A 26,059-nucleotide genomic window follows, 5' to 3' on the forward strand; every position below is an offset into this window, starting at 1 on the left:
TCCTGGGTATAGTCCCCATTTAATAAAACATGACCAAATAAGTACTACGAGGGTCAAGTGTTCTTTGAAAAAGTACAATGGTTTTTTGCTTGTATCCAACCAGAGCAGAACTTTTCTCTTTCCTGCCCCTCATCTAGCTTGGCGACCCTGCCATATTTCCTGCTGTCATTGTGGAACATGTTCCTGGTGCTGATATTCTCAATGGTTATGCCGGGCTAGCCTGTGTGGAAGAACCCAATGACATGATTACTGAGAGCTCTCTGGATGTTGCTGAAGAAGAAATCATAGAGGATGACGATGACGACATCACCCTTACAGGTGTGTGTGTGTGTGTGTGTGTGTGTGTGTGTGTGTGTGTGCATGCGCGCGCGTGTGTCTCAGGGTCTGGGCCAGGGGTTTTTAGGTGCTTGGCCTTTTATCCAAGAATTTGAAAATATGGGCTCACACAGATTTGGAAAAGTAAAGTAAGTTTATTCATAGTCAAGCAGTGATAGAGATTATAGAGGGATAGCCTATCAAGATGACAGTGAGTCATGGCATGAGATTATTCAAGGACCCCAGGATAAAACCTAGGGAGAAGAAGGGACTGGGTACTAAAGGACATAGCTCGTGGGCTTCTATAATTGATAGATTAGGTATATAATTATTTTTCTAGGATGCATTCCCCATAGCATGACTCACTTGGTTTTGATTGTATGCACGTCCAGTTACACATAGTCAGAAGCTGATAAATAGAGCTTTCTCTGACAGCTCTGGTAGCTTGCCTTGCTGTGCACGCCCCTGAACCCAGTTTGGGGTGCATATGCCTTCTATTGCTTATACTTGCATGTGCTTGAAACACACTCGACTGCAGTCTTCTCTCCATTGTTAGGAAGTAGGGAATTGATGTTATGGTTAAGAGATGTGCAGCCTGGTGTAGGTCAGGAGGGGTTCTGGGGTTCCTAAATGTATTGTTTGGAGAAGGATAGGGAGTGCATAGTATGTGCGAGTAAGGAAATTAGGCTGGTAAGTATGATTACCATGGAGAGAGATGCTTGGCCCCAAACTGAGTAGAGGTCCTAAACCATCTCTGCCTGCCTGTCTCCTTTCCACCACGATACTGGTACAGTACAGCTTTACACAGTGCTCTGTGCCCAGAGCTTTTAGACAGAGGGGCCCTAACTTGTCCTGGGCTAACTTTATTACCCGCAGAAGCTACAGCTTATGGGACAATAAATAAATAAATAAAAATAAAAGCCCCGACACGCCCTGCCATCTCACCTCTCTACACTGCTTTCCTGATCCCCTCCTCTTCCTCCCTGATTCGATTGAAACGAGGACTTGATTCAGAGTCGAGTCTTCATAAGCGCCTGTATAGCTACCCACAGCTACACTCATGAGAACAAAGTGAGTTATCTGTAGGGAAAGAGAGGAACGTTGTTCTCTTAGCAGTGATAGAAAACCAAACGGTAAATCACACCTAATGTGTGATGAAGCCCTGGGATTCACAGGGGATTTCTGCTCAGGGTCAGAGTTCATTCAAGACGAGAACTTGAAGAACAGACTGGGTAGAATGAGGTGTAATAATACCTTCATCCATTTTAGACATTGGTGTACACTTTAGCTGTTATGATTTTTTAAGATTTATTTTTATTTTATGGGTACAAATGTTTTTGCTGGCTCTCTGTATGTGTGCTATGAACAAGTCTGGCACCTGTGGAAACCAGAAGAGAGGTGTGGGATCCCTTGGAGCTGGAGTTGCAGCTGGTTGTGAGCTGTGATCCTGGATCTGTGAGCCACCACATGGCTGTTGGGAGTTGAACACGGGTTCTCCTCTGGAGCAGCTCTTGGGCACTGAGCCATCTCTCTGGCCCCAGTCTTGTATGTCTGACTTTTCTGTATTTTGGTCAGAAGTATTGAGGATATTTGAGGAAATTATTTGGAAGCAAGCATTTGCATTTTGATTCTTAAAAGAAATTGTTCTGGAAATAGATGTAATAGGTAGAGTAGTAGGTTTTGGTGGCATTGTGACTGCCTTGTTCTCAACTCTGCCTTAGCATGGGGCACAATACCTGACACAGTATGCATTCGGTGAAAACATCTTGCTTCAATAGCTTATGCTAGCAGATACTAAAACTGAAGTTAGAATATTGAAAACCAAGCTATATTAATAAATGAATAAATGAATTATTAGAACTGAATATGTCTACATGCAGGTGCTTGTCTATTTAAGAAGTTAACACATGATCTAGTGCCATTTTGAATTAGAATAGGAAGGAAGAATGACTGGCTTTTGGTTGGGGAGAAAAAGGATTCCTACCTAAAAATTATACCAAAAGGGTATATAACTTAGAGGTTAAAAGCAATGGTTGCTATTCCAGAGGACCTGGTCTCAGTTCCAGCACTAAAATGGGAGCTTACCAACTGTCCATAATTCTAGTTCCATGGGGTTTGTTGCCCTCTTTTGACAACCCCTCAAGGGCACCAGACATGCATGTGGTATACATACATACATATATACATACATACATACATACATACATGGAAAGCACTTATACACATAAAATAAATATTTCTAAAGTACTAAAGTAGCAAAAGAGATACCAAGTCAATAAAATTTTTAATGTAGGAAAAAAACCTTTAAGAGTTATTACTTGATTTATTTAAGTAGCAAAAGGTTTTCTTTGTGTGGAAAGGAGAAGAAAGAGTGTTGATATTTTTAGCAAACATCTTTCATTCTTTTCCCAAATTATAACCAAAATAAAAAGGCAAGTGACTATGTGTAGAGAGGGCTTAAAAATAAGTTAGCAACTGTAAATGGTCATAGAATTTGATTAGTTATGTTAATAATTAAAATATAACTGTCTCATATTATGAGCAAGAGTTCTTGCTTAGCAAAAAAATATGCCTGGTGTGCCTGATGCATGGTGGCACAAGTTATAATCCCAGCACTTGGGAAGTAGCAGCAGGAGAACCAAGATGAGCCTCATGATTGCGATCTCAGAAAGAAGAAAGAACAAAAGTAGTGTGAAATGAAAGACAGGATAGACGGGTTCCTTCCTAGAGTCCAGCAGTCTCCGGCTGGTATCTGAAAGCAAGCCGTATCTTAAAAGCCAGATGATTTGTGGCTTGTGCCTTCTTCCTCCCTTCTTTTCTTACCACCCCAGCCCTTACCTCCTCTCTGCTTATCTAAACAATGTGATGAGAAGGGGAAGAAGTTCTAATTCCCCTCATTCCGGAGTTGGGAAGGTAGTACCAAGCCTTTGAGAAGCTGGGGATCAGAAGGCCTAGGAGAAGAACTGGAACAGCGCCTCCTTGTGGCCAGAGCTAGTATAACACAGTACCTCCCACTGTGGGAGCTGGCAGAAAGCAACATTTCCTTGTAGGTTAAGATGCTGGCCTGCTTGGTTTCTTTCTCCTGTGCTTACTGACAACTGTCTTCTGCCTTGTCTTCAGAGAGTCTTCCTGATTACTGCCCAAGCCCAGATTTCCTAGTGGGTTGACAGAATAATGATTTAGTCTACTATGATGACCTCATTTTAACTGGCCTCTCTAAGGACACTCTACACACCCTCTATTTTGTCTTCTGTTGCTTGCTTTGGTTGTGGTAATTGTTCCTGGTTCTGGGCCTGTGTATATGAGGCAAGTGCTCGCCTGCTCTGTCCCATCACCACCTGAAAGGGATTTTGAGGGATGAAAATTAAAAATATGTAATTATTTGATGTTAATTTTTAATACATGATGATATCTGTGTTAGGCTCTTTTTAGAAAATGTGCTAAAATACTTAGAGATAAAATATGGAGTTGCTGGCCCAGATTTGTAGTCCCAAGACTTGGTAGGCAGGGATAGAAGGATCAGCTACTGTAGGCTAGACTCAGCTACATAGTGAGTCTGAGGTCAGTGTGGGCTATAATAAGGTCCTGTCTTAAAATTGAAAAAAAAAAGACAAAAACCAGGGCTGGTAGGAAAGGATCAAAGAGTGAAGGCACTTGCTGCCAAATGCCTGTGACCTGAGTTTGATCCTGGGGACCCATGGTGGCCAGAAAGAACCAACTCCTTCAGCTCGCCCTCTGACCTCCATACACTTGCTGTAGTATGAGTGCACATCACGCAAAAAATAAGATTACAGAAATAACCAACAGCCAGACAAGTGAATGAAAACGGAGACTTGACTCCTTCACAGTGATCCTTTGTAGGAAGCAAGGACTTGTGGGTGACAGATTAACCACTTGTTGGTTGTGTTTGAAGCTGTGAATGAACACAGAGGCCTTTATTATTTTATTGTCTTATAACTTTGATTTTGTCCAACCAAAATCTCTAATAATATGACGATTAGTTACTTTGTGGTGGTGAATGCCTCTGATCTCACAACTCAAGAGGGAGAAGCAGGAGGATCACTCTGAAGCCAGCCTGGTCTTATATTTTTGGGCCAACTATGACTGTATTACATTGACATGGTCACTAAGAGCCAAAGAAGGCTGGTGAGGTGGCTCTTACTGTAAAAGCCTGATGACCTGTGTTCAGAACCCGTGGGAAAGAGGAAGGAAAAAAAATAACCATAAACATGTTTTCTGACCTCCCTGCATACTTTGTGATCCAGACACATATCACACACACACACACACACACACACACACACACACACACACACACACAAGATAATAATTTTATCCACACTCCCCGATAAAAACAAGACAAAAAGGCAATTGGCTGGTAGCTGGCAGCTGGGTTCCCAGCACTTGGGAGGGCGAGGCAGGATTATCTCTGCAAGTGTGAGGCTAGCCCAAGCCTCACATGTCTGAGTTCGCTTCACTATTGATGTGATAAACACCACACCCAAAAACAGCTTGGGGAAGAAAGGGTTTATTTGGCTTGCACTCTTTTCCCCCTCACCCCTCAGGGAAGTCAGGGCAGGAGCTCAGAACCTAGAGGCAGGAACAGAGGCCATGGAGCGGTGCTGCTTGCTGCTTGCTCTCCTTGGTTTGCTCAGCCCATCTCCACCTCTTTGCCTTTTACATTTATTTTTTATTTTGTGTGCACAAGTATTTTGTCTCTATATAATACCAGAGGGCATCATATGCCTTCAGGTGCTTGAGGAGACCAGAAGATGATGTTGGCCTCCTGAAACTTCAGTTAAAGGTGGCTGTGACCCACCATGCAGGCTGGGAAACAAATCCCAGGATTCCTCAAGAATAGCAAATGTCCTTAGCTGCTAAGCTCTCTCTAGACTGCACCTGCTTTCTTCTGCAGCCCACGGCCACCTACCCAGGGTAGTCACAGTGGGTTGGGCACTCCTGAATCAGTGCAGGCCAATCTGATGTGAACGGTATTTCAATTGAGATGCCTTCTTCCCAGATGACTCAAGTTTTTTGTCAAGTTGACAAAAAGCAAAACAAACAAATAAACAACGCCATCCCAGCTAGCATTATGTGAGACTTTCCATACATTTATAATTATGGCATATATTCTGTTCTTACAGTTTATGTGCATACAAGCTACAAGCTCAGTATTACGTGGACATAAACACTGGCTGAGTTTCAGCGTGGCACATGCTATTTCATAGAGCCACACACCTTTTCAGAGCAGCTAACACTATTCTCTCTTTGTTGCAGTCGAGGCCTCTTGTCACAATGGAGATGAGACCATTGAGACCATTGGGGCTGCTGAGGCGCTCCTCAATATGGACTCTCCTGGCCCTGTACTGGATGAAAAGCGAATCAGTGAGTGCCAATGACTGCTCATGTGTGTGCATTGCAAAGGCATCCTCGCCACCTCCATTAGAGAGTAAATGTCAGGAGAACAGGAGAGGATGTTTTCTTTTGTGGGTCCCAAGCACATTGCAAAGGACAGATTCTATTTGTGGTACCTTTGTTAAAAGTTGTTTAACTGATTTAAAATTTGATGAACTTTTTAGAATAAAAAATAATGTGTCCTTTATGAAATAGTAAGTTATGTAAAATCCTGTCTCTTTCCCCTAACACAATATTTTTTTATTAATTTTGAAATTTCATACAATGCATCCCCATCACACTTGCAAACTCTAGCCTCTTCACCTGTTTATTTTTTAAAACTTATGTGCACCAGTGTTTTGCCTGAAAGTGTACATGTGCACCTGCATGTGTGTAGTATCAATAAAGGAGGGAGGGGGTTTAATACACAGAACTGGAGCTAGAGGGTTGTAAAACATGATGTGGGTGCTAGTAACTGAACCCCAGTCTTCTGGAAGAGCACCGAGTGTTCTTAACTGCTGAGCCAACCCTCCGGCCTCTCATTGGGTTTTAGCTGGGCTAGTATAACATAGTCACCTCTACAGATAACTGTATTGAATAGGCAGAAACCTAGTGACAAATTTCCTAACCATTTGTTGTACAAAATTTATTGCCAGATTATTAACCTCTCTTTAAATCGATTTCTTCTTTGTGCCTTTGATAAGGGAGAACTGAAATCTGAAGGCATAGTTACTGAGAACGTGCTGCGTGTCTGATGCGCACAGCAGTGTGCGAGGCAGTGGCATGATATCAGGAGAATAGCTCTTACTTCTTTCTTCAGTCTTACAGTAAACTTCCGCAGTCAAGCATGTGTGTAAGCGAGTAAAAAGCCTGGGAAAAGGCCATAGAAGTGATAGCATGGTGTTCTGCAGGCAGTGGGTTCTCCTGCTTTATGGAGAGACTGTTTTAACCTAATGACAATTAGCCTTCATTAGATAGAGAAGGCAGAAATGAACATTCAACTTACAAGAAGTAGATCTGAGCACTGACTCACAAAATAGTTTCTTGAGAGAAAGATGTGTTGTACATCTGGCTAGCGTGTTAAGCTTCCGGTGAGTGCGGAATGAGATGGAAAGCTAGGGTTAGCTTGTGGGAGCTTTGAGAGGCATGCTGGAGATCTTGAGTTGTTTGTTCTATTTTTCCTCAGTAAATTATAGGACGATGTCCCTATGATCTTTCTCTAGTTTTTAGAGAATAAAGCATTTGTATAGAGGTCTAATGCAGCAAGATAGGGACTATGTTTCAGAAAGTAGACATGGGATAGTAGACTGGAGTAAGATAGCCTGGGGTAAAATAACCTGGAGTAAAATAGCCTGGGATAAAATAGCATGGGGGAGGATAGACTGGGGTAAGATAGACTGGGGTGAGATAGACTAGGGTGGGATAGACTAAGACAGACTGTGGTAGGATAGCCTGGGGTAGGATAGACTGGGGTAGGATAGCCTGGGGTAAGATAGACTGGGGTAGGAAGCGAAGCCTGGTCTGTTTTAGGATCCTGGATTTAAGGCAGAGGAAATAAAAAGCAGAGAGTTTATACAAACAAGACGTGACTTGTTTATAATACACAGCTGACTATAACTTATTTCACTTCCATTAGATAATAATATATTTAGCTCTTCTGAAGATGACATCGTTGCCCCAATCACCCACGTGTCTGTCACACTGGATGGGATTCCTGAGGTGATGGAAACCCAGCAAGTGCAAGAGTCCAATGCAGACTCCCCTGGAGCCTCCTCCCCAGAGCAGCCCAAGAGAAAGAAGGGTGCGTCTCTAACTTGCCTAGGCCGTAAGTCAGCGCTATGTGGGGTCCAAACATACTTTTTATTACAGGTGCTTCTACACCAGGTAAGATATGCAAGAGCAATGAGGACATGAAACAAATCCAGACATTTCTTCATATTAGTCACTAAAGTATCCTAGGCGCTTAAAATATTGCTCTGTCTATCTGTAGATTTTCCAACACTTTATCTTTTATTGTTTGTGATCAAATGTGTGTGTGTGTGTGTGTGTGTGTGTGTGTGTGTGTGCGCGCGCGCGCAGGTGTGCGTGCATGCATGTGCATGAATGGGTTAGAGGAGAATTCTTTGCACAGAGTCTGTTCTCTCCTTCACAGTCTGTGGCCCAGGCTCCAGCTCAGGCTAACGTGGTGGCAAATGAGCTCACTCGCCAGCCCAGATTTTCCAATTATTAATGCCTCAAGTTTTTTTTAATCTAAATTCTTTATCCAAAATCCACATCCTTTTCTCAACCAAAATAACAAACCCCCTGTGGGTAAAGGTAGGGTCAGCCTTGTTTAGAAAGCGTTTGAGGTCTTCCTTTTGTTTCATTATTCTCTGTTTTATTACTTTATTTATATCCTACAAGATTTTGTCTTTTATTCTTTTAATTTTGTGTGTGTGCACATGCATGTGATTATGGATGCCCACAGCAGCCAGAGGCATCATGTGAGTGCTGGGAAGAGAATCCCAGTTCTCTGCAAGTACAGCAAATGTTCTTATTAACATCTGAGCCGTGTTTCAGCCTGTTCCTCTGTTCTGAGAAATGCTCTCAAGTAGCCAGGACTGGCTTTGAATTCCCTGTGTAGCCAAATGATCCAGGCGAGCATCACTTCTCCTCACACCCCGGGGCGTAGTTTGAAAACCTCCAGTCTACCAAAGATTCCATTACATGGATCCAGTAGGAAAAAAACTGCAGAGAGTTGGAATTCTACAGGCAATTGAAGAAAAAAGTGTTAAACTATCTTAAAAGGAGAATCTTTAACTTTTCATAGATTGAGAGTGTCTTGGTTAGTTTTAATTGTCAACCTAAAGCCATCTGAGGGGAAAGACTGGATTCAGGAATGTTCTAGATCAGATTTGTCTTCGGGGATATCAGTGGGTCTTGAGCGCTAATTGTTGTTGGAGGCAAAGCGGCCAACGATGGGCAGCACCATCCCTATGTAAGAAAGCTAAGTAGACATGAGCTTGACCAGCACAGAGTGTTCCTCCACAGTTCCTGCCTAAGTGCCTGTCCTGGGTGTTTTCAGATCCACCTCACCTCCAGCCACTCTCTCACAAAAAATGCATACCTGCTCATTTTGGCCTGGAGTTCACAGAGAGCCATCTGTCTTTGCCCACCTTTCAAGTACAGGAATTACAGGTGTACACCACCAAACACAGCTTTGTGGCTCTTTTTTTTTTTTTTTTTTTTTTTTTTTTTGGAGCTGGGACCGAACCCAGGGCCTTGCATTTGCTAGGCAAGCTCTCTACCACTGAGCTAAATCCCCAACCCCTGTGGCTCAATTTTTAAGCCCAAGTTTTGTCTATGTCATGAATATTTAAAAAATTGTTAGAAGCACTGGTGTGGTGATCTTGGAGAAACTCCAGTATTTGCAATTTAACCTCCTTTTCTTTTTACAGGTGAGCCAAAGGGTGATTTCTGATTTCTTTACCATCCCTGCTAGGTTAGGGGTCAGACTCCAGGCTTGTGCATGTTAAGCAAGGACTCTGTTGAAAGGACTCTGTTGCTAATCCTGAAGTAATAATTTCATATATAAGCAATAATCACTTGTGATCTGACCTACTTAATGTTTAATTTTTACTGAAGCATAAAAGAGATAGTATTTTGAGAGACCAGTTTGTATAGCCAAAGTATAAAAGTTTGGAATTTGAAACTCAATAAACAACAAGATAGTGAAACTGCCCATTTTCTTTCAGTTTTGAGGGCAAATATTTATACAGAGCTATTCTGATTTCAGGAAGAAAAACAAAACCACCACGACCAGATTCCCCGGCCACTACACCAAATATATCTGTGAAAAAGAAAAGTAAAGACGGGAAGGGTAAGTCCTGAGGTTTCTTTATTATACCGGCCTAGTGTCTTCTCCTCCCTCCTCTTATTCCCTGCAGCCCACCCCTTGTCACTTTTAAAGTGTGTGTGTGTGTGTGTGTGTGTGTGTGTGTGTGTGTTGACACACACTTGCACCAAATTGACTGCCTTCGATATGTTAAACCTATAGTCCAAATTGGTCTGAAACTGTCTTGTAGCTGAGGGTGATCTTGAACTGCTGCTCTTTCCCCACCTCCTAAGTGCTAGAATTAGAGATGACACATCACCGAACCCGGCTCATCAATCACTTTTCTTGTTATAGCCAAATAGAACTTGCTGCTGCCCAGGGCTTATAATACTGTTATCAACCTCTATGAAGTGTCCAGTAACAGAGAGGCCTACAAAATCCATTTCAGTTATTTTTATATAGAAATAATTCACTAATGTGTTCAGCAAAGTTTTGTAGCAATTTAACTAGTCTAGAATTTCACTTTGTAGGTCCTTGCTATGGTGTGTTGGAGTGCTAGTGTGTTTTTACAAGTCTCGCTATCATGGTTGGTCTGCTGGTTCTGATATAAAGAGAACAAATGTTGAACCAGGAGGGAGTCAATGACTGGACTGTAAAAATAAATACAAATCATAAAATAAAATAAAAAAGAAGTTTAAAATGAAAGAGAGAGAGAGAGAGAGAGAGAGGGAGAGAGAGAGAGAGAGAGAGAGAGAGAGAGAGAGAGAGAGAACTACTGTTGAAAGGGATACCCCCCTCTTGTTTATGCTATGTGATGGTTTTTTAAAAACCAGACAGAAATGAGGCCAGTGTCCGCTTAGGTCATTATGAGTCTAATTGACAAGATTGCTGTTCATATGTGATTTATGGGATTAGCAAGGTCTCCACTAGGTCCTGAGAATTATGACCATACTGAGGGGTTGCATCAGTTAATTGAAGGATGTGACATTTCTGTATGGATAAAGATGGGCCTTTTAAGACTTTTTGGTCCTGTGGTTTTCCTGTATTCTTTTAAAGGCAAATGTGTTCCTTTAAAATCAATTGGTTTTGTTTCAGGAAACACAATTTACCTTTGGGAGTTTTTACTGGCTCTGCTTCAGGACAAAGCTACCTGTCCTAAGTACATCAAATGGACACAGCGAGAAAAAGGCATTTTTAAGTTGGTCGACTCTAAAGCTGTGTCCAGATTATGGGGGAAGCACAAAAACAAACCTGACATGAACTATGAGACCATGGGGCGAGCACTCAGGTATGTGGACTGTTCATTCTGCTGCACTTTATTTCCAAGGCATTGCAATACAGGAAGCTTTCAAAAATATAAAACTCTGATTGTATTTATGATCTTTGCTTTTGTACTGTGGGGGAATGAACCCAGGGCTCTGTGTATGATAAACAAGCACTCTACCACTGAGCTATATCCCCAGCCCGTGAATTGCATTTATGGAAGACCCCAGAAAATACAGAAACCATGTGGTTAAATCTTACTGGAATTGAGGAAAATGCTTCTCTTCTACAAGTAGTCATGCAAACAGCAGAATCTGGCTGAAAGTCAGTCATCCAGATTCTGAAGCTTTGGGCAACAATAAGAGAGTTAGTAGTTTGGAGTGGAGGGCATTTCCAAGTTTGGATGCTCACTGGTAAGGTCTATGCAAATAACTAAAAATAATTCAAAAGTACCTCCAAAACCTCGGAACACCGCTGGTCCCAAGCATTTCAGAAATTAGATATTCAATCTATGTTTTACTTATAAAGAGATCCGAACATGAATAAAATGCTAAAATATGAATCTCAGAAATCTATTTCTATAGTAGAAGAATGAATACATCATATTGATATTAGAGAAAAGAAGGTTGAGCCCATTTTTGTTTTGTTTTTCTGTGACTGTATAATTAATTATTCCAGAACTGGGTTGTATGAGGAAGACTTGAAATAGAAATGATTTGTCAGCCTTCAATTAGAACTCCTCCTCCTCCCCCTTTCTCTTTTCTTTTCTCTTCTCTCTCCCTTTCCTTTCCTTTCCTTTCCTTTCCTTTCCTTTCTTTTCTTCTCCCTTTCCCTTTTCCCTTTCTCTTTTCCTCCCTTTCTCTTTTCCTCCCTTTCCCTTTTCCCTTTCTCTTTTCCTCCCTTTCCCTTTTTCCTTTCTCTTTTCCCCCTTTCCCTTTTTCCTTTCTCTTTTCCTCCCTTTCCCTTTCCCCTTTTTCTTTTCCCCCTTTCCCCTTCCCTTTTTCTCTTCCCCCTTTCCCTTTCCCCTTCCCCTTCCCCTTTCCCTTCCCCTTTCCCTTCCCCTTCCCCTTCCCCTACCCCTTTCCCTCCCCCTTCCCCTTTCCCTTCCCCTTCCCCTACCCCTTTCCCTTTCCCTTTCTCTTTCCCTTTCCCTTTCCCTTCTCCTTCCCTTTTCTTTTTGAGACTGGATTATGTATACCATGCTGGCCTTGAACTCACAGTTTCTTTTTTCTTCTTCTCCAGTTTCTTTTCCTCCTCCTTTTTCAGACTTGGAACTTACTAAGGTTTTTTTTTTTAAAGATGTATTTTATGCATTTGAATGTTTTGCTGGCACATATGTCTGTGCATTATGTGAGTACCCAGTGCCTACACAGGCCAGAGGTAGGCATTGGATCCCTTGACATTGAAGTTGTAGACATTATGTGGGTTCTGACTCACCTCTTCAACCCTAAGGAAAGGTTTTATGTGGATTTAAGGACCAGTGTTTGAGGAAAGAGACTTAGGGAAAGGAGACACAAGTCAGGTTTGTGTTTTCAAGAATTACTTAGTTTTTTGATTTTTATTAAAACCACTGACATTTGAATCACTAAATTTTGCACAGTTGAGTTAAATTTATTAATTTTTATGAATTCATGCTAGTAAGGGAAGGACGTCTTGAGTTTTTTAATAGATTTTATCATCCCAGCAAATTAGCAGCAGAGAACAGGGAGGGAGAAAAGCAAACATCCTGTCATTCTTCACAGTTCCTAGTCAGAATTCATCATGCTGTATTTTGGTACCAGATTTCTTACTTAACCTGGAGCTCATTGATTCAGCTAGGCTGCTTGGTCAATAAGCTGAAGAGATCAGCCTGTCTCTCTCCTCAGGATGGGGTTACAGGTCCCTTTCTCTTTTCCCTTTGCAGGGTGCTGGAGATCTGAGCTCAGGATCTTAGGCAAGCAGGCTGAATCATCTTTTCAGTCCCTCATTGGAATTAATTTGTGTATAATATATTATATATAATATATATCTACAAACAACAATTTTTCTCATTTAAAAACTTCATCCCTAAAATTTTGATTAGGGAAAAAATAATTTTGTTGAATGTCATCTTAATTTAGTTGAATAAGATTTTATTTGATTTAGTAAGATACTGATGAAATCGTCTGCTTTGACTAGGTACTATTACCAAAGAGGTATTCTTGCAAAAGTGGAAGGTCAGCGCTTGGTGTATCAGTTTAAAGAAATGCCAAAAGACCTTATCTACATAGACGATGAGGGTCCAAGTTCCAGCACAGAGTCTTCAGATCAGTCCTTATCTTCAACGACCACTTCTAGTCGGAATCAAGCAAACCGAACAAGAATGTCTTCAAGTCCAGGAATAAAAGGAGGGGCCACTACAATTCTAAAACCAGGGAATCCTAAAGTTGCAAAACCCAAAGACACCGTGGAAGTTGGGCAGCCTTCAGAAGTTTTGAGGACAGTGCAGCCCTCACAGGCTCCCTATCCTACCCAGCTCTTCCGGACTGTCCATGTGGTACAGCCAGTACAAGCCATCCCCGAAGAAGCAACCATAACCAGCACCATGCAGGAGGAAGCTGCAGGTTCTTCAGTTCAGGGCATTAGGTGAGCAAACCCTAACCGGAGCACATGGCCGTGTGTGACGTGTGATGTCATTGCTTGTTAGTGGGTCAGGATTCAGAAGGCAGAGGTTTTGGTCAACAGATTGTTTCAGGTGCAAAATTAAATCCGTTTTCTAATTCTATCAGTGGTCCCCTTTTTGTTTATTTTTAATTTTGTGTATTTGTGTTTGTGTCTGTGTCCGGGTTTTGTGTACCTGACCTCAGAAGCCTGTGGAAGTCTGATACACTAGATCCCTTGGAACTGGAGCTATAGACAGTTGTGAGTTGCTTGAGGTGAGTGTTGGGAATTGAATTCCCTAACCTCTGCAAGAGTAGTGCCTGCTCCTAACTCACTTTCATAACCGATAAATCAGGATGCACTGACTAGGAAAAATATGTCATCACCTGGGAAGATCCTTTTGGAATACTTCTGCAGCTTAAGGGGAAAGTCAGGTGTCAGGTTCTCTTCTTCAGGTGTTAATGTGCCAGATGTTGGAAAGTCTCCCAGTCTGCTTTAATCAAATCAGACTTGAAAAGATGTTAAATATCTAATTGACCAAGAAAAATCCTATCTTTAGATTGGTTCTCTGAAAAATTTAGGACTGTTCTCATTTGATTTTAGAATAAATCAAGAGATATTGGTCTAAAATTAAGTGGATATTTATAGTTCTTGGGGCTTGTCTTAGTTTGGGTTACTATTGCTATGAAGAAACACCATGCCCAAAAGCAAGCTGGGGAGGAAAGGGTTTATCTGGCTTACACTTCCACATCACAGTCCATCACTAAATGAAGTCCGGACAGGAAACAGGGTGAGAACCTGGAGACAGGAGCTGATTCAGAGGCCATGGAGGAGTGCTCCTCATGACTTGTTTTCTTATAGAACCCAGGACCATTAGCCCAGGGTTGGACCCACCACCAGGGCTGCCCCGCCCCCACAGCCCCCATCACTAATTGAGAATACGCTCTGCAGATGAATATGGGTTGATTACACAGAGGCATTTTCTCAACTGCGGTTTCCTCTTCTCACATGGCTCTAGCTTGTGTCAAGTTGACATAAAACTAGCCAGCTCAGGTTTTTTTCCTTTATTCTGCCATGGGTTTCCAGAACATGAATTATATGTAGAACTTTATTGGGTCTGGGAGAACCACTGCCTCTTCAGTTTGGATTACTACTGCTCCGATGAAATACCATGACCTAAAGCGAGGTGGGGAGGAAAGGGTTTATGTAAACTTATGTAAATCATCAACATTTCAGTTTTTCCTTTGACTCAATTTATAATATGTATCCCTAGTCTCTAAAAGTTTTCATTTGACTTTGACTTCATGCTAGTTCAAGCAAATTGTTTTCTGAGAATGGTCCCTGAAAATGTGGAAGTCCGTTTTCTCTACTACTTATTCATTCACTAATAGTTCGTCTAAAGACATTTAAAATTACCCTCTAAAATGTCTGAAGCTGCAGTTTAACTCCAAAGCAAGGTAGCGCAGTGGGAAGAAAGCCTGCCAACGCTTTCAGCCCTCAGCCTTGCAGTTATTAAGTGTGCCAACCAATCAACTGGGATATTTCCTCATCTACACAGCAGCGAGTACTTAACCGTACAGGCGGCTGTAACAATTAGGTGACACTTCTTGACACCTGAGGCGATTTTCAACACAAACTAAACGCCATGTAAGGAGCCTCAGAATTCTGATGAGTCATAAATCCACAATGTGATTCTGCTTAGTTACAGGCAGCTTGGGAATTTAAAAAAGCAGTTAACTTGAAGGAAAAACCTGAGGCAACAGAATCGTGTACAAGTGACGATTTAATTATAAAGAAAAGTGTTGGGACATCCCTGTGGCTGCAGGAACTTCACGGTGTCTTCTTGAGTATTTCTCCTGACGTGGTTTATTGTGTCCCAGTCGGGCCTCAGACTCGATAGTACAGGGTGCCCTTGACCTTTGGTCTTCCTGCCTCTCCTCTGTGTGTTTAGATTAGAGCAGTCTTCTTGAGTCTTCCTCCTGACGTGGTGTATTGTGTCCCAGTCGGGCCTCAGACTCGATAGTAGAGGGTGCCCTTGACCTTTGGTCTTCCGGCCTCTCCTCTGTGTGTTTAGATTAGAGGAGTCGACCACCTTACTCAGCTTTTGTTTGGTTTGGAGACACAGACTTGATATGTAGCTGAGGCAAGGTGTACAATCCTCTTGCCTTAGCCTCCTGTGTGTTGTGATTTCGAGCCTGCACTATTGTAATTTCCAACTTTTTAGTGAAAATTGCTCCAGAGTTTTTTCACATGAGATAGTTTATTTATTCTGTAAGTAGAATCTATGTTTCCTGAGAGAGAGCACTCATCACAAAAAGGCTGTTTTCAAACTGACTGAACAGTGCTGAAGACCTGGAGCTAGCTCTAGTTTGCATGCAGGATTTCCAAATGCACGTGGGGGCAGCGCACGAGGAAGAGTTCAAATATTTATGAGATAGGGCAATGGATGTGAAGCACAAAAATTCATATGTATATGTCTCCCAAAAAGTTAAAAATGAAAATTAAAATAGTATTCATCTTCAGCTGGCGTTATTCAGAACTTAAGAAGTATTGTAATGGTTCTGACGGGTCTGAAGGCAGACAGCTACTTTATCTGTTTACCTTAAGGAGCCTGTCAACTTTTGCGACAGAGCATTTACATGTAGAGTCAGGATCATAGCATTTACATAGAGAGATCATGTATACTTACAGACTTTTGTGACAATGACAAATGCTATTTTATCTATAGACTTAGGTAAACACTTAGTAGAGGACGGTCTCATAACTTTAAAAAGTGGTATGTGCTTGGGTATAGTGGTGTTGCTGATACTCTTGTCTGGATCAGATGTGTCCAGATTCGTGGTGTCTTATCCAAAGAATTGAAAACACACACACACACACACACACACACACACACACACACACACACACACAAACACGGTAAAGTAGCAAGAAGTTTTGGTATTTGCCATGGGCTACTGGAGCCAGGGTGCCTCAGAATAGTAGGTAATATTTAGGACTTTCTTTTGTGTTCCAGGAAAAGGGTTTTTAAGGGTTGTATAAACCATGGCTTATTATGAATGTTATTTTTATTTTTAAAAATATACTCTTTAAAGTCACTTAAGTGTCCCTTATGTATAGTCATAAGATGGTAAGCAGGGATGTTTCCCTTTAAAGTTGACTGAGAGGATACACTTTGCCTTAACTCAAATGCACTAAAATGAGTTCAGATCAGTCTGGGGACCCAGACTCATGTCTGGACACGAATCTGGACATATTCTTAGACACATTTGAATGGAAACTAATCACAAAACAGGAGTCACCAATGGTTTTTAAGAGAGGAACAATGTATTCCATTCTTTGACATGGGGGATATATGCAGCTTGATGAAGGGAGGGGTCCCCAGGCTGCTAGGCTGTCCCTGTGCTTGCTTGTTTCAGTGGTACACAGCTACAGTCTCCTCACTCAGGATATTGAGGCAGGAACATCATGTTGTGAGCCTGAGCTATATTATAGTAAGACCCTATCTGCAAACAAACAAAAAAGAAAATCTAGGGCAATAGAATTTACTGCAACACATTTGCTTCCATGATCTAAGTTTGTTTTTTTTGGATGGGACCCATATGGTAGAAGGAGAGAACCGATGGATACAAGTTGTCTTCTAACATCTACAGGTGTGCCTTGTGGCATGTATGCACACACACACACACACACACACACACACACACACACACACACACACACACACAGGCTTTCTATGCACACAACCTTTAAGTATCTATTTGGGAAAGGTGGCCAGGTCAGATATCTACTCAAACTCTCATTCCCCCAGTTGGTCTCGTCCACATGGGAAGCACAGGGATGGGAAGCACAGGGATGGGAAGCACAGGGATGGGAAGCACAGGGATGGGAAGCACAGGGATGGGAAGCACAGGGATGGGAAGCACAGGGATGGGAAGCACAGGGATGGGAAGCACAGGGATGGGAAGCACAGGGATGGGAAGCACAGGGATGGGAAGCACAGGGATGGGAAGCACAGGGATGGGAAGCACAGGGATGGGAAGCACAGGGATGGGAAGCACAGGGATGGGAAGCACAGGGATGGGAAGCACAGGGATGGGAAGCACAGGGATGGGAAGCACAGGGATGGGAAGCACAGGGATGGGAAGCACAGGGATGGGAAGCACAGGGATGGGAAGCACAGGGATGGGAAGCACAGGGATGGGAAGCACAGGGATGGGAAGCACAGGGATGGGAAGCACAGGGATGGGAAGCACAGGGATGGGAAGCACAGGGATGGGAAGCACAGGGATGGGAAGCACAGGGATGGGAAGCACAGGGATGGGAAGCACAGGGATGCAGTGTATTTGGAAGCGCCTGGCTCCTAAGGTCGTTTTTCTGTTCCCTCTGTTTGCCTAATGGTACCACAGCTTGGTTTTGAGTCTACTCCTCCCACTACTAAGTCTCTATTACTCGGCACTTGCTCTCATTTAGCTCTACCTTTCTAGAAAGCTAGCAAAGCCAGACACGCTGGTGTATATCTGTGACCTCAGCATTCATGAGGATCACTGTGAGTTTGAAGCCAGCATGGTTGGTATAGCAGGTTCTAGGCCAGCCAGAGCTACACAGCAAGACCCTGTCTCCAAAATTAAGAAAAAAGGAAGAGAAGAAAAAGAAGCAGCCTGTAATGTTCTCCCACGGACTGATGTTCCAATGCTGCCTCGGGTGGGGATCTGAACTGGAGACAGCATCCCACACAGATGAGCTGCCCGTGCCTTTCCCTGTCTTTCCCAGTTCACATGGTCTTTGTTCATATGGCCTCTCACGTGTGACAGGTCACCTATAACTACTAGCACAACAAAATCCACGTTTAGTAATTTGCTAGTTGAGATTAATTTAGCACTGAGCTATTTGAAGTATAACTCTCACAAAATAACTTCACCAAATTCAGGGAGAACAGTTGAACTCAAGACACAGAGTTTTCAACTGACTTATGATAATAACAGAAAGCACAACTGTAAACTCTAAGTTGTGTGAGGTAGAGACAGGGCCTGGTGATAGACTACGAGGCTATGAGATGTGTCTCAAGCAAGGAAACAACCCTACAAACTCCACAGTGTGAACTTTTAAAATTACAGTCATCACATCATTTATAAACTTTTATTTACTAATGAGGTTAGCTCATCATTCCAGTTCCTTAACTGGATTTTTTTCTGTTAAATTATAGTTTTATGCTGAGTAGGGCAGTACATGGCCATAATTCTATCTGCTGGTGGATGGGGTTAGGGATAGTCTGCGCAACACAGAAAGAACCTGTTTTGCAAAAGTTACTGTGAAAATTACTTTGGTGTTTAAAATTGCTAAAATATATGTGTATTTTATTTTGCCAAAAATGTGGCCCTAATTTTGTTCTCTATTGGCTTAGAACTTGTAGGAGTTAGCCATGACTTCTTTGATGTCTATCTGACGCCAATTATGAGCTACTGAAATCCTAGTAACTCCTTTAAAAAATAGAGAATCCTGTTAAGATATGATTTTTTAAAGTTAATCAAGCATTTTTCCTTGTATGTTAAAGTTGAAAACTGTTATCTGATGTTGGCTATTTATTGGGCGTGAGCACAGTGAGTTGCTTCAGTGTGTCTGTCTCATCCATCAATGCCTTGTTTAGTGTCAGTACCCAACTGTCTTGTGGTAATGTGGTGGTGTTTACAGAGTTCATCTGAGGCATGGGCTTTCTACACAGCCGAGGCCAGCCTCCAACTGCCTCTGCCTCCTGAGTGTGCTGATTACAGGTGTGTGCTGGTGCCACACCAGGCCTGTGTAATGTTTAACACAAGGTTTGGCATGATGTTAATTATGCTGTGAGAAAATCAGGGAAGTAGCAAGGGATGTACTTTTAAGAGTAACTTGTAACGTATTAAAGCTTTAAAAGATGTTCCATTTGCTAATTGTCTCACTTCTGTTTGTTGATCTCAATAGGACGATACAGGCTTCAACCCAGGTTCCAGTAGTCGTGTCTCCTGGCAACCAACAGCTACATACAGTAACACTCCAGACAGTGCCACTCACAACGGTTATAGCCAGCACAGACCCGTCATCAGGTGCAGGGCCGCAGAAATTTATTTTACAAGCCATTCCATCATCACAGCCCATGACAGTACTGAAAGAAAACGTCCTGCTACAGTCACAGAAGCCGGGCTCTCCTCCTTCAATCGTCTTCAGCCCTACCCCAGTACAGCAGGTCCTTACGGGCAGCGTTCAGTCCCTTGGCAATGGAGCTGTCAGTATGGCTTCACCTCCAAACTTCAGTGCTACCGCACCTGTGGTGACTTTCTCTCGGAGCTCACAGCTGGCTGCACACCCACCAGGCACCGTGATCACGTCTGTTATCAAAGCTCAGGAAACAAAAACTCCTAAAGCAGAGGTGGAGAAAAAGGCTGAAGGTCATTTGAATGGAGACCCTGAGGAAATTGAACAGCAGCCCCAGCCTTATGTGATGGTGGTGTCCAGTTCAAATGGGTTTTCCTCTCAGGTAGCCATCACACAGAATGAACTGCTAGAGCCCAGCTCTTTTTAATTACTACACCAAAGGAATTATGGGTGGTTATTTTTTTTAATTGAACTCATTTTTGGTTGTCTGACCATAACATGATTTTTTTCTAAGATAAATCCACAGAAGATCTTAATTTTGTAATTGTTAAAAACAGTGACCTTTGCCTTTGCTAGATAAGGAGGAAAACCCATGTATGTCTCCTCTCTAAATGTTTCAGAACTGAGTTGTGAAGGAGCAGGAATTTTATACGATGAAGAAATTCTTGAAATTTTTTTCAGTTGCTATATCATAAGTATTTTTAAAGTTTCTTTTCTAGCTTGACACTGTATTAGCTTCCTGAATTGTTCGAAAATACTACTTAAATATACGTCAAGAGGAAATTTATATAGGAAACATTTTCATTCCACTTGTATAATTTAAGTCTTGACTCTTTTCAGATGCAAGAAACTTATTTTATACTATTAAAATTGTTCCGCTGTCACTTAGCTTGACTCTAGTTGGCTGGACTGTTTAATATACTACGAATCTGTAAAGTAACATAAATTGAAATGTATATGCCCAATGTGTTAGCATATACTTGTAATCCTAGCGCTTGGGAGGTGGACAAGGGGCAATCAGGAGGAGTTCAAGGACAGTCTTAGCTACATAGTGAATTTGAAGCCAGCCTGGGCTATATGAAACCTTTCAGAAAAACGAAAATAACAAAAATATTGTGTGCCTATGTTAATGTCTGAACCTGAGTTCACAAAATGTGATATTATAAAGGCAGCACTTGTGACATTTCTACTAGCTTGGTGTGTAACCCTGGGCAGGCCATTCACCTGATAGTCTGTGCCTTTCTGGTAAAATAAAGGGATGCATTGGACTAGACAAAATGATCTACAAGTTTCCTTCTTACTAATAAATTTTATGATTTTATTATCTGTACTTTAAAATTATTTGGAATATTACCAGATTGTTTCCTTAAGTAAATATAGGTAAAATATTGCTTAAAAATGTTTTCCTACAAAATTACTATCAGTAAGGTCTGCCATAAATTCTTCCTAAGTTCTTTGTTCATTAATCCTTAGCCCACCGTTTACTGTGGCTTATTAGTAAGCTGAGTGCTAAATGACAGACTGCTATTCTAAGAGACTCAGGGCTCCAAGGGCCAGAGAAGCAACTAGAGTCCTGAGCCAGTCTGGTTGAGTCAGTTATTATAAAGGCATACTTGTTTTTTTATTTGGATCATTTTTTACTGTGGGTGAAGGGGGAGGGAAGTTGCATACAAAGATATTCTATATCCAAGCTTCTGAAGTAGGGTTTTTAGATTACTTTTCCAATGTAAATAATGTAATTTAATGTCACATGAAATTGTTTTCTGCAGATTCTTTAGTATAGAAAGTTTTGTAGAAGAAAAATTATTGTGTTTAGAGGTCTAATATTATATGTTTTCATATTATAAAATGAATTTGTATTTAAACAAAAAATTTAAATTTTGGAATCCTCTAAACATTTTGTATCTTTAATTGTTATTATTAAATCATGTAAAAGTTTTCAATATTTCTGTTTTCAAGAAAATGTTTCTTGTCTGTAACTCATTTGCTTTTTGACACAAAGCCTCCCGACAAACACACAGTGACACAAACTCTGTGCTGTCCTGGAACTAGTGATTGTCCTGCCTCAGACTCCTGAGTACAGGCACATGCCACCAACCAAACCTGGCAAGGTTCTTACACTGTGTGTGCACATCCATGTCCATGCCTGAAGGGGAACACAGTACAACCTTTTCTTCCACCATGGGTTTCCAGGGTCAATCTGGTTACCCTCTGAGCATCACACAGCCCTAGTAAATAATGCTTAGAAAACACACACTCTGCAATGAGATTGTCACAGAAAGCCAAAGAGAAAATAAACTTGTGGTGTAGAAGCAGTGGCTCTAAGTCAGCCTTTTAAATGTTTGAGTACACATGCAGGAATGCACGTAGAGACGAGAGCACAGCACTGGCTGTGGGTCCTCGCCATGACAGGACCTGAGGTGTGTCCTACAGGCCCTGTGCTACTGCTTCCCGCACTTCCTGGGTCCTAGGGATCCTTCTAGGCCACGGGGCGTACACAGTAAGTGATTATTTTCATTGAGATTATTTTCCCCAGCCCCAAATCAGGCTTTTGTATTAATTGCTAAACATGGAAAATGAAAAATTCCAGAACAAAAATCTCTGTAATGTGGTATGCCCCTACTCTCTTAGTGGTAAACAGTAAATTTTCAGATATTCATACCCATCTGTGTGTATATGTGCATGTGCGCGTCGAGACAAGGTGTCACCCACTGTGTACCTCTGGGTGACTCTGAATTCAGAGGATCCACTTTTGCCCCCCAAGTGTTGAGATTTAAGACATGTGTCAGGACTGATACATAACCTTTAAAGCATTAGTGTGTGTGTGTGTGTGTGTGTGTGTGTGTGTGTGTGTGTGTGTGTCTAGAGTTTCTATTGCTGTGAAGAGAAACCATGACCATGGTAACTCTTAAAGAAGAAAACATTAATTGGGGGTTACTTACACTGTCAGAGGGTTAGTCTACTGTCCTCATGGTGGAGAGCATGGCAACATACAGGAAGATATATGGTAGCTGAGAGGTCTACATCCACATTGGAAGGCAGCACTGGCCCTGGCTTGGGCCCTTAAAATCTCAAAACCCATTCCCACAGACACACTTTCTCCAACAGGGCCTCACTTCCCAATCCTAGTTTTTTGTTTGTGTGTTTGTTTTGTTTTTCAAATAGGGCCACTCCCCAGTGTCCAAGCATTCAAATCTAAGAGACTATGGGGCTATTCTCATTCAAACCACCACCTGTTTGTCTGCACATGTGCATGTATGTATGGGTGTATTGGCTGATTTTGTGTCAACTTGACACAAGCTAGTCATCACAGAGAAAGGAGTCTCAGTTGAGGAAATGCCTTCATGAGATCCAGTGGTAGGGCATTTTCTAAATTTGTGATTAATGGGGAGGGGCCCAGCCCACTGTGGGTCGTGCCATACCTGGGCAGGTGGTCTTTGGTTCTGTAAGAAGGCAGGATGAGCAAGGCTTGGGAGCAAGCCAGTAAGCAGCATCCTTCTATGGCTTCTGCATCAGCTCAGCCTTCAGGTTCATGCCATTTGTGTGCCTGTTCTGACTTCCTTCAGTGAGGGACAGCAATGTGGACTTAATAGAAACCTTTTCCTCCTCACCATACTTCTTTCTGGTTATGGTGTTTTGTCACAGCAGTACAAACCCTCATGAGCCACATTTGTGAAGTACTCATTGACGCCTGGAGGTGTTGGATCCTCTGAGATGAGAGTTATAGATGTGCGTGAGCTGCCATGTGTGTGCGGAGGAATTGAACCTCTGATTCCCTGGGAGAACAGCTCGTGCTCTTAACCTCTGAGCCATCTCTCCAGCCTACTAATGACATTTTATATATATATATATATATATATTACATATATATTAGTATACTATAAACAACTTGCAACAAACTTTTCTCAAGAGGGGGTCTCAATGTATAGTTCTGTCTGACTTTGAATCATTCTATAACCCAAGCTGATCTTGCACTTTTCGCAATTCTTGCCTCAGACTCACAATTCGAGATTAAAAGTGTGTGTCACAAAGCCCAGCTAAATTATATCTGGTTATTGTGAGAGACACACAAACCCATACACAGAGGTGGAGAGAGTCAGAGAACTTTGTGAAGATGGTTCTCTCCTTCCACCTTTACCTAAGCCCCGGGGAGCAAACTCAGTTCTCCAGGCTTGTGTAACAAGTACATTTACCCACTGAGCCGCCTCACCAGACAGTAAACCAAGTCTTTTAACTCAGGTCAGTAGTGTTTCTCACTGACTAGGAGGATAGCAATTCATTTGTGCCACTATAACACGAACTCTAAGACAGGGTCATTTACTAGGCACAGGAACGTTAGAGTTTTAGGGTCTAGAAAATTCGAAATGAATGTGCTGGTAAGCCTGGCACCTCTGTTTCCAAGAAGATGCCTTGACTTTTGAATGGAGAGATGAAGTGGCCATCACGTCTAAGGGGAAATGAAGATTCTTTTCAGTAAGTGGGGTTGGGTTAATTGGTATCTGTGTGGAGGATAAAATAATGAACTTTTATTCTTTGTTAAAACGTCCAAGTAGGGCTGGAGAGATGGCTCAGTGGTTAGAGCACTGATTCCTCTTCCAGAGGTCCTGAGTTCAAATCCCAGCAACCACATGGTGGCTCACAAACCATCTGTAATGGGGTCTGACGCCCTCTTCTGGTATGTCTGAAGACATCTGCAGTGTACTTATATAATAATAATAATAATAATAATAATAATAATAATAATAATAATAATAATAATAAAGTCCAAGTAGATAAACTTAAATGTGGAAAGTGAGCAATCGACATGTTTCAGTAGCCTTTGAGTAGGCAGTCTCACAGCTGGCACAAAGGAAATGATTATAAGTTGATCTACGTGAAAACTTGTTGTAGACGATATTAAGATATAAAGAACTGCAAACTGAACAACATGAACATTTGCTTTCAAGACATTTAGGCAGAAGACAATCCTCATCTTTATGCTTCTGTTTGGTGTCTGCTGGGTACACAAAACAACCTTAAATGGGAAAGATCCAAATGGAAACTCTCTACCTTCCCTTACAAACCTGCTTAGCTTCAGTTTACTTCAGCTAACTCGATCTTCTCAGCAATCACTCAAACCTGAAACCTGCACCTCTTTGAGTTTAGTGGCCAGCTGGCCCTGTTCTGCCTCAATTGTCTCTCCCTACTTCTCCATTCCTACAAGTGGGTTCAGATTCCTTTCTTTGACCTGTTATCTTCTATCAGCCCTTCTTTTCCCCCTTCCAACCACTCATTTACAATATAGATGGTATATACCTACAGGTTGCAAATTTGTTACACTTTAAACTTTGTAGTATTCCACACTTCTATCTCTTGATGATCCCACACGTACTTAAATCTTTGTAACTTCCATTTTTTCCATCTTGAATACGGACTCGTTTTTTCTATCTTGAAAATGGACTCGTTTCTCCGTGTTTTCAAATGCCCTCCCACCCCTACTTTTTGCATCTGCAAGGGGTGAGTGGTAGGTGGGAGTTTTTAACAAAAAATGAGCATACCCAGGATAACTAGCAAGCACAATCAGGAGTTTGGCTAGTATGGAAAATGTGCTAGAAAAGCTCTTTTAAAGTAAGAACTTAGAAAAGTGGGCCAGTTTAACAGTGGGGAGATGTACGCAAATGCCTAAACTGTAATTTTTTTCTTCGTGGACTGTCATATTTCCAGACCTGAGGTCTTACATACCATGATTGAAGAAACCATGGACCGCCTTATTCATTTCACCTGCTAAAATGCATTTCGTAAAAAGACTTTCTGAGCGTATTAACAGCTTTTAAATCAAGTTTGGTGTGCAGTCTTAATGCAGCGGATATTTTAATTCTGCTACTTGCTCCGCTGAACCTATAATTGCCACTCTTTCCTGTTGCTTCTTACCACTTAGTCTCAAAGAACTCGCAGGAAGTTTCCCAGTTGATGTTTGGCTCTAAGGATGGCGGGGGATGGGGGATGCTCATTGGTTACTTGGAACACAAGACCATTAGTTGTAGGTCATTTTCATCCACGCGGTGCCTGCGAAACAGGCTTTTCTTAGTTTGGAAAGCGGACTAGGAAGGAAGCTTGGAGTGTGGAGCACTAGGACCTGGTTGGGCCTCCGGAAAACTCCATTCTTCATGCCGGTAACGTGACTTCCGGCGAGCCAGCCCGTCCGGGTTCTCCACGGATAGTCGAGCGAACTGATGCGCCATACCCGGCTCGCTGCCGGAAGAGACTTGGCAGCCACGAATGACGTCACGCACAACTTGGCCGCCTGCGGTAGCCATGATGAAAACCGGAGGAAACAGAGCTTAACGTGACACGCTTTAACAATACGAGAAACCCCGCAACGGGTTCCAGTACCTTACAGCGGCCTTTGAAACAATATTAAAAAGCCTACAAGTCATGCGGGAGCCCCCGCCCCGGGCATGCGGACAGGCACAGGCCTCGTGGCCACGCCCTCGGGGCGGGACCTTGTGCGCGTCACGGGTAGGGGCGGGGCCGGAGAGCGTTTCC

General features: G+C 42.2%; 1 protein-coding gene and 1 long non-coding RNA gene across 33 annotated transcripts in view; one reads left to right on the forward strand and one right to left on the reverse strand.

The window, feature by feature from the left end:
• Elf1 (E74 like ETS transcription factor 1) overlaps positions 1–21,479 on the forward strand; it is a 96,312-nt gene extending 74,833 nt beyond the window's left edge. For 9 of the 32 annotated variants that reach the window (XM_087586708.1, XM_087586714.1, XM_087586710.1 and 6 more), the window contains 7 exons: positions 138–318; positions 5,593–5,700; positions 7,346–7,510; positions 9,485–9,568; positions 10,619–10,811; positions 12,944–13,390; positions 19,364–21,479. In XM_087586708.1, coding sequence (XP_087442834.1) covers positions 138–318; positions 5,593–5,700; positions 7,346–7,510; positions 9,485–9,568; positions 10,619–10,811; positions 12,944–13,390; positions 19,364–19,961 — 1,776 coding nt within the window. In that variant the 3' untranslated portion in view covers positions 19,962–21,479. 32 annotated transcript variants of the gene reach the window in all.
• LOC148001073 (uncharacterized) lies at positions 19,455–26,019 on the reverse strand. The gene is made up of 2 exons (XR_015639014.1): positions 25,445–26,019; positions 19,455–19,797 (listed from the first exon to the last, which is right to left on the reverse strand). It is a non-coding gene; the product is annotated as an uncharacterized LOC148001073 (long non-coding RNA).
• Positions 26,020–26,059: the final 40 nt, after the last annotated feature.

Source organism: Rattus norvegicus, chromosome 15 (genome assembly GCF_021556685.1).
Source record: "Rattus norvegicus strain SHRSP/BbbUtx chromosome 15, alternate assembly SHRSP_T2T, whole genome shotgun sequence".
Classification (NCBI taxonomy): Eukaryota; Metazoa; Chordata; class Mammalia; order Rodentia; family Muridae; genus Rattus; species Rattus norvegicus.